This window comes from Cariama cristata, unplaced genomic scaffold, assembly GCF_000690535.1.
Source record: "Cariama cristata isolate BGI_N322 unplaced genomic scaffold, ASM69053v1 scaffold34673, whole genome shotgun sequence".
Taxonomy (NCBI): domain Eukaryota; kingdom Metazoa; phylum Chordata; class Aves; order Cariamiformes; family Cariamidae; genus Cariama; species Cariama cristata.
The window spans coordinates 1,442-9,998 of record NW_009608396.1 but is presented as its reverse complement, the minus strand read 5'-3'; the positions used below and the strand labels follow the sequence as shown (position 1 = coordinate 9,998).

General features: G+C 53.4%; 1 protein-coding gene across 1 annotated transcript in view; it reads left to right on the top strand.

Annotated features, from left to right (window-relative positions):
- Positions 1 to 213: 213 nt before the first annotated feature.
- The window catches only part of GGA1 (golgi-associated, gamma adaptin ear containing, ARF binding protein 1), an 8,697-nt gene continuing 353 nt past the window's right edge, over positions 214 to 8,557 (top strand). Inside the window, 16 exon segments of the mRNA XM_009697107.1 lie at positions 214 to 293; positions 600 to 675; positions 1,294 to 1,392; positions 2,713 to 2,836; positions 3,351 to 3,451; positions 4,539 to 4,619; positions 5,023 to 5,160; positions 5,300 to 5,381; positions 5,808 to 5,915; positions 6,206 to 6,361; positions 7,125 to 7,189; positions 7,333 to 7,508; positions 7,613 to 7,729; positions 7,814 to 7,896; positions 8,115 to 8,284; positions 8,531 to 8,557. The exon segment at positions 8,531 to 8,557 is cut by the window's right edge and continues 4 nt beyond it. Coding sequence (XP_009695409.1) covers positions 1,309 to 1,392; positions 2,713 to 2,836; positions 3,351 to 3,451; positions 4,539 to 4,619; positions 5,023 to 5,160; positions 5,300 to 5,381; positions 5,808 to 5,915; positions 6,206 to 6,361; positions 7,125 to 7,189; positions 7,333 to 7,508; positions 7,613 to 7,729; positions 7,814 to 7,896; positions 8,115 to 8,284; positions 8,531 to 8,557 — 1,512 coding nt within the window. The 5' untranslated portion in view covers positions 214 to 293; positions 600 to 675; positions 1,294 to 1,308.

Sequence of the window (8,557 nt, the reverse complement as noted above, 5' to 3'; positions counted from 1 at the left end):
GACAGGGGGGTGGTGGTGGGAGAGTTTGTGCACAGGGCTTCTGCGGGAAGGGGCGGGTGGACACGAGTGGGTTTTTCCTTCCATGCCATTCTCCGCTGATGCACCTGCTGGAGCTGGCAGGGAGGGAGCAGGAGCGATATTGCCCCTCACCTCCACAGGGTGGGAGCCTGGGGAGATCTTTGTCACCGTTCCCTTCTCCCACCCGCAGACAAAGCGACAAACCCCCTGAACAAGGACCTGGACTGGGATGGTATCAACGCCTTCTGTGAGCAGCTCAACAAGGAGCTAGAGGGGTAAGTGCTGTGTTCTTTCCCCAGGTTATGATTCCCCACCTGGGTTATGATTCCTCACCCAGTAAAATTCAGTGGGGTTGTCCCAAAAGCTGAATAGGCATGAAGCCCCTCAAAGAGGGGGAGTGGGTCCTGGTCCACTAACAGAAGGTTCCCTCGGGGTTTTGGGGTCTTTTGGTGCCTTATCACTGCCTTAAACTTGTAATATGCTTTTCAACCCTGGATTCCTAGACAGAAACACAGGTACCAGGCTTCTCATCAATAACTGGCTAGCTTTTTTTTTTTTTTTTCCCCTCTCACTCCTTCCAGTCCTCCACTTGCTACCCGACTTCTTGCCCACAAGATCCAGTCTCCGCAGGAATGGGAAGCTATCCAGGCCCTCACGGTAAGGGCATCTGCACGCTGGTAGAACTAGATGGAGGACCAGGACTTGGAGTTTCTCCAGTTTGACTGGAGGAGCATGGGAAGCTTTGAATTCCCTCTGAGAAAGCCTGGGAGCACCTGGGCCTTTGGGTGGGAGAAGTGCTGAAGGTGGTTCCTCAGGAGAGCAGGGGTAACTGGTAGGAAAGATCTTGTTCCTAGGAAGGATCATAGCCTGTTGAAGTTGATAGGAAGCTTTTTGGTTTTTGTTGTGGTGGACTTAGCAGTATTAGGTTAACGGTTGGACTTGATGATCTTAAAGGTCTTTTCCAACCTAGATGATTCTATGATTATTAATGGTGTTGTGGATCTATGTTGTGAAACTCTGGTCTTTGTGAGCTCTCTAAGGGTATCCCCTTCCATGGGCTGTTGAACCACCTCTGCAAAGACTGACCTCAAAGAGGAAAATCTTGCTTCCCTTTGGGAGGGTGCTTGGCCACTGGGGAGGGAAAGGGAGTATCCCCCTGCGCTGCTGTGAGGGTAGCCACAGGTTCCGTGCCTGGTGAGGGGCAAAGCAGGAGGGAACTGGTTCCTGAATCTGCTGCTAACCCTGGGCTGGGGCTTACCTGGCCGCTCTCCCCAGGTGCTGGAGTCCTGCATGAAGAGCTGTGGCAAACGCTTCCACGACGAGGTGGGCAAGTTCCGCTTCCTCAATGAGCTCATCAAAGTGGTGTCACCCAAGGTGGGTCTTGGGGCATTGCGTTGGAGGGGACTGGAGTCTGGTGGCAGGAGGGCTTTGGGGTGAAGTGCTGGCTGAGCAGAAAGGTCAGGCACCTGCTGGGATGTGGGGGAACCAGGACAGTGCTAGTAGGAGATTTAGTCCTTGTTCCTTGGTGAGTTTTCTGGTGGGAAGGTGAGCTTTCAGCCCTCTGCTCCAGGCTGGTTCTTGATGCAGGAAGCTGAAGGCCAGCTAGATATGATTCAGCCAGCACTTGTGAGACTACTGAGCTCACGTGCGTGCCTGGAGTCACCTTCCCTGCATCTCTTTTGGGCTCTGTCTGTGCTGCATGTGCTCAAGAACCTCCCCCAGCTTTGACATCGTGACCATGTCTCTCTGGGGTGTCCCAACCTGGTTGAGACACTCTCAGAGGGCAAGCCCAGGCCTGGTCAGTGGTGCTCTGGCGAGTTCATCTGAAGCACCAAGTCATTACCTGCTCCTCTGCTGATGCTGCGCTGCTTTTCCTGCAGCAGAACAAGCTGTGCGTGCTCTCCTATTCAGTCAAGGCAGTTAACACCAGCAAGTATAGAGTTAAGAGAACACACACTAAATATGACTAAGGAAAACCTTCATCTGCCAGTCACAGCTTGTGATCTGTGGTGATGAATAGCCAGGGACAGTGACGGCAGCATCCTAAAGTCCTCTTCCTAGGCTCCCTAGAGAATGTCCTCTACCTTAAGCCGCTGAGCTCTGGTGACACATGCACTGTTTCTACCACCAGTGCCCCCAGCAGACCCATGGGAGAAGGTTGAAGAATGGTTGCATGGCAGGGGGAGAGCTGTAACATTTGGACATCTCACCGCTGGGTGCGGGTCATCTAGGGCTCACCTAGCTCTAAAGGGTGCCAGGTGCTTGTGCTGGAGGGTGCCTCTGAGAGAGAGGGCTCGGCCCTGACCCAGGGATCGTTACCCACAGTCCTTCCCCTCCCAGCCCGGCTGTCCCCTCATTTCTGAAGGGCTGCCTTGCTGAGCAGCTTCTGTTAGAGGTACCCTTTCCTTCACAAGGTGACAGAGACCTGCCTGAGCCTTCCCACCTGTCCCTGCATGTCACTGAGGGGCTGCTAGTGCAGCATTTCTCCCACCTCTTGTGTTTTCTGTGGTGGAAACCAAGCACAGCATAGGATGTGTTGCAAGGGCCTCGTGAGCTTTCCTGCTTGCTTCCTCTTTCCTCCTCCTTGTGCCGTTGGGAACGGTCTCACTTCTCCTGGGGGAGGGGAGGAGAGGAACAGGCCAGGCTTGCAACGGCTCAGATCAGCTTCAAGCCACCTCTTCTCTCTTCCTCTAGTATCTTGGCAGCCGAACACCAGAAAAAGTGAAGTCAAAGATCCTGGAGCTGATGTACAGCTGGACATTAGGGCTGCCTCACGAGGTGAAGATCTCAGAAGCCTACCAGATGCTGAAGAAGCAAGGTGAGAAGCAGTGGTCTGGAAGAGGAAGGTGGGTGGTTAGTTTGCCCTCCTTTGTTTTTTGTCTGAGCAGAATCTGAAACAGACTCTCCCTTTCCTGTGCCCCAACCCAGCACATCCATCAGTCTGGCTCAGCAGCAGGGGCAGGTGAAGGAGCTGGGTGCCTTGGGGCCCCTAGCTGGGCAGAGGGACTTGCTGATGGTCTGAGTTGCTTGATGGATTGGAGGAGACATCTGCTTGCTCCTACAGAAGATGGGGCAGTGGAAAGGTCTGGGGCTGAAGGGCTGTGAGTGCTTTGGCGATTGATGCTGGCTTTTTCTAAGAGAGGATATTTCTGGGAAGTGGAGGGTAGTTCTTCCATGAAAACACAATCCAAGATCATGGGTAGTGGGAGCAAACCGACACACCCTCAGTCCCAGCTGGGTTTGGCGGATCGTTAGGGTAAGAAAAGACGTAGATGACAGTGCCATCCCCAGTGGTTGAGTCCTCCTGACCCCTCCGTTGGTGTCTACTGCAGGGATTGTGAAGTGTGACCCAAAACTGCCTGATGACGCTCCATTTCCACCACCTCCCCCTCGGCCCAAGAACATCATCTTTGATGATGAAGAGAAATCCAAGGTAAGGGCTCTGTGCAAGGAGGGGGACAGCAGACAACATCTTCCCTGCTCCATGATCTGTCCCCCTGAGGTGTAGATCCAGAAGGAGTCAAGGCAAGGCCCCTGCTCCACATGCTGTCCTTCAGAAAATGCATCACAGCTGAGGGCCCGCTCCAGAATCCTGACAAATGAAACAGCCAGAGGTGGGGCATGTGGGTCTACTTGACCTTTAGAGCGCTTAGCTACAGGATGGTGCAAAGGGTGAAGTGCTGACATTAGCCCAGCAGGTTCTGGGAGGTTTCCTGCTGTGCGCTCTCCAGGCTTCTGAGTTACCTGGCCATGAGGTTTAAATCCCAGCCCTAGATGCAGCTGCTGTTATCTCTTCCCCACCCCCAGCAGTGCAATCTGCTTATTGCTCAACTGCTTATACCCTCCTGGATCCATCCTATATTGCCTTCCCGTCAGAATTGTGTCAGCACTCGGACAAACCTCTGCATTGTCAGTGCTGATACATTTAAGCAAGTATTAGGCTCCTCTGGGTCTAGTTCTGCAGCAGAGGTGTGACGCCAGTTTGCTGCAGGGCATATATTTTGCCTCCATGGGTCACAGTGTGCAAATGAGGATTTCTAGGTGGCCAGTGGGACTGTTCACTGACTATGGAGCAGGAGAGAAAGTGGGAACTCTCCCTCATCACCAGTTGCACCTGCAAAGAGGCATGTGAAGAGGTCTGAGGAGTCCATTACAATCCCATGGCAATTCCTGCATAAAGCAGGCTGTCTTTCTCTCTCAGTACTAGTGCTACTGTGCTCCAGGGTCTCCACGGTGCGTAACGGGCAGGCAGGAGCAGGTTTTGAATGCAGGGGATCTTCAGGGAAAGACCTATCTTACATAAGCAGAACGGGAAAAGGAAGACCAGTTGTACTTCTTCTCTCCTTGGTCTCTGACAGGCTGCAAGCTCTCGTGGCGGAGCTTTCAAACAGCTGGCATTGTCCCCTGCCTCTGCCAGATACGGGTTTGGGGCAGGGGTAACTTGACTGGCTGTAGTGTTGCAAGAGTGACTCTGGCTGCTGCTCCTGAGCTTGGGCTCAGAGGTGCCTTCTTTTTTGCAGATACTGGCTCGTCTCCTGAAAAGTTCCCATCCTGAGGACCTCCGGGCTGCCAACAAGCTCATCAAGGAGATGGTTCAGGAGGTGCAGCTGGGGAAAAGGGGAGCTGGGGGGTCATGGTCTTGTGGCAATGGTTGGCACCAAGGGAGCAGTGGTTCTCTGTCCTCATGCAGACATATGGAGCTTCTGCCCAAAATTTTGCAGCAGCAGGAGCTGCTAAAGAGTCCTTATGTGATATCTACCATCCCTTGGCTACTTGGAGGAATGGCTCTGGGCACTTTCTGTGGCCCAAGCTCTGCTGCGGCACTAGATCTGCAGCAATTCCATCCCTGTTTGGCAAGTGCTGGCCCAGAGGTGATCTGGAGTTTTCCACTGGAGTGGGCTGTGCCTTAGTCCAGGGAGTCGGTGTGTTGGTTGGCCCAGCCTTCCTCCTTTCCAAGTTGCAGACAAGAGCAAGGACATCCTTCCCCATGTGCTCCCCCTCCAGGACCAGAAGCGCATGGAGAAGATCTCCAAGAGGGTGAATGCCATTGAGGAGGTGAACAACAATGTGAAGCTGCTGACAGAGATGGTGACAAACTACAGCAAAGGGGAAACAACGGAAAGCAATGAGGACCTAATGAAGGTGAGGAAGGGCCATCCCAGTGTCCTGGGCTTAGCGGAGATGGGTGACTCTTATCCTGCCCAAGTTCCTCCTGCCTGTTTTGCACTCCCAGCTGAGCATCTTGCTGCTTGCCTCAACACCCCTTTCTCCTCTTGCCCAGGAGCTGTATCAGCGTTGCGAGCGCATGAGGCCCATGCTTTTCCGGCTCGCCAGTGACACAGAAGACAATGATGAAGCTCTGGGTAAGCATATCTGGCCTTTCTCATGCTGTCCACTTCTCCTTCCATCTTCTTACAGGGAGCCTGTGCTTGGGCTGCCCATGGCACAGCATCTGTCAGGGTGGCTGTTTGGGGTGGCTGCTTGCTGTAGTTTAGTTTGTCCATGGCTTGGCACTAAGCGGGGGCACATGGCAGCAATCAGCAGCGTTACAGGCTTCCTCCACTTCACCGTAGGAAGGATGCGTGAGCTTGTCCTGCTGAGTCTGCCATGGAGGTGTCAACGTACCTTGGTGCAGTCTGCAGCAACAATTGTGAAAACGCTATCTGCAGTGGGCTATTGTCAGCTCCTTGGGCCTTGCTTTGAAGGAATAGACAAAGTTGGGGTATAAATGTCATTCTTTTTTGTTTCTTCACAATTTTCAAACTTACTTCCCACCTATTCCATTTCAGCGGAAATCCTGCAAGCCAATGACAATCTGACACAGGTGATCAATCTCTACAAGCAGCTTGTACGGGGAGAAGAGATCAATGGGGAGACGGTGGCTGGTCCCCTTCGAGGTGAGGACACTTGGGGAACGGGGAGAGGAAGGTCAAGCAGAGGGATCCTATTGCTGGTTTTCTGCAATGTAAGAGAAAAGTGAGAGAAGTGGAAAGGTGAAACCTGCAGGAGGTCAGAGTGGGGCTGGTGAGATGAGGAAATGGCTTGTAGAGATGACTGACACATGAAGAGAGGGAATTGGAAGGGAGAACAGAGGGGAAGATCCCTCTCCCAGGTGTGAGGAAGGATGGGAAGTGGCCTCAGCACACTGGGTAAGGTTTCTGTCTCTCAGCTTGTTCCTTCTTTGCAGGCAGCACCTCAGCACTTCTGGATCTGTCAGGCCTGGATCTTCCAGCCACAGGCCCTTCCTACCCAGCCTTGCCCACCTTTTCAGGTGACTCTGCAGTCCCCGTGCCTGACCAAGCTGGCTCTGTCTCCTTGCTGGATGATGAACTCATGTCTTTAGGTGAGAAATCCGGAGCAAAAGGTCTTTATTCTCTCCTTGACTTTGGACAGTCTGCATGGATGGTTCTTCTTGTGGCACAAACAGGAATAAGGGAGACTCTGGGAGAGGTGAATAATGAAAGACCAAGAGGTGTCCTTCATGTAGTGTGAGGGAGAAGGAGGGAATGTCCCTGCTATGATTCTGAACTTCAGTCCCGTGGTGGTTTCCTGGCTAGTCAGGGAGAGCCTGCGGGGATGTGTCCTCTGATTTGCTTTGGAAAAACTGACCTGGCAGGTAAATCAGGAGTGATGCAATGGCCATCCCCAGATCCACAAGGGTGGATCACCCCCAGCTTCTCATGTTTACTCCTTGCAGTTGAAATCATGAGCTGACAACAGATTCATGGGACTTCCAGAACTGTTCACATGGAAATCCTGTGAGGTGGCAATCCTGGAGCGCTCTAGGGTCCTGCTTTTCCCAACACAGTGTCTGTTTCCTAAGATAGGTGCTTTGAGTACAGCAGCATGAAGTAGACAGCTTGGTCAGTCAGCCCAGTGGTATTCACTTCTCTGCCAACTGCAGTGAGAAGTAAACTGTAAATGAGCATCTCTGGGCAGAAAAAACACTTATCACCCTCCCAGCTCTCCCCCATGCAAGGATGGGGGCCAGAGATGGAGACCACATTGGTGGTTCTGCCCTGCTGCTTCTGTGTCTTATTCAGGCCCCATTTAATGTTCTTACCCGCTTGGTAGCTAAGCTTCATGTTTGCTTTTACCCCTGGCAGGCCTGAATGACCCAGCCCCGCATCCTGCCCAGGCTGGTGACAGCAGTGGCTGGAACAGCTTCCAGGTAACGTGCTAGGAGCCAGAGCAGAGGGTGGGGAGGGTGGTGAAAGCAACAAACGGAGTAGGTAGGAAGACATTCCCACATCTGATGGTTGGTGCTGATATGCAACCCTGCTTGGGGGGCTCTTCTGTGCACTCTTTTTACAGTCATCAGATAGCAACGAGCTCAGTATCACCCCTATCACAGCAACACCACCAGTCAAAGCAGATGCTGGTGCATCCTCCCCCAAACCTCCTTTCACCAGTGGCCTGGATGACCTGGACCTTCTGGGCAAGACTCTGCTGCAACAGTCTTTGCCTCCAGAGTCTCAGCAAGTACGATGGTAAGCACGGGTAGCATAATCTCACATCTCTCCCTATTGTTTCCATTTCTGGGGTGCTGGACACATTTCAGTGCCCTGTTCCACTCCTTGCTCTCTCCCTACAGGGAGAAGCAGCAGCCACCCCCTCGGCTCACCCTGAGGGATCTCCAGAACAGGAGCAGCTCTGGCACCGCAGTCCCCAATCCCAGTGCTCTGCCAGTGCTCCAGAGCGTTTCCCCTAACCCCACGCTGCCCCTGACCTCAGAGCTGCCTGTCCCTGCTACACTTCCAAAAGCTGCCACCGCACCAGCAGGAAGTACTGCAGTCCCACCACGACCTCCTGCCACCGCGCTGCCCCAGGAGATCTCACTGGCCAACATCACTGTGCCTCTGGAGTCAATCAAACCCAGTGAGCCAGGGTGAAGGAGGGGGGCAAGCTTGGGGGGAACAAACCGTGCGCACATGGAAGGGAAGAATGTGAGGAAACTTCTTGCTTGTTGGACTTTGTGGAGGTTGAGGAGGAGTGGTGTCTGTCACTTGTATGGAGTTTGGGTGATGGGAAATGGTGGTTGCTGCAGGGCCAATTCCCTCCTGGCTGACTGCTGCCTCTCCCTGCCTTTCCTACAGGCAGCATCCTCCCTGTGACCGTGTATGATCAGCATGGTTTCCGTGTCCTCTTCCACTTCGCTAAGGATGCCCTGCCCGAGAGGCCTGATGTGCTTGTGGTGGTGATTTCTATGCTTAGCACAGCCCCACAGCCCATCCGCAACATTGTCTTTCAGTCCGCTGTCCCCAAGGTAAGGCATCTTCTGGGGCTGAGGTCCCCAGACTGGGCCGAAGTGTGATTCTACCTTTGCAGGAAAGGCAGGGTGCGTGGAGAGAGCTCTGTGGTGCTGAGAGCAAGTTGTGTTGCCTTCAGATTAGCAAGAGCCAGCACAAATTTTCTCTTTGACTAGACAGTGGAAGCTCCCCAAATACAGGAGCAGGGCCTCTGGCTGCCAAGTCCCTCTCAGGAATGGCGGGATGCTCTTATCTCTCCCTAGGTGATGAAGGTGAAGCTACAGCCTCCC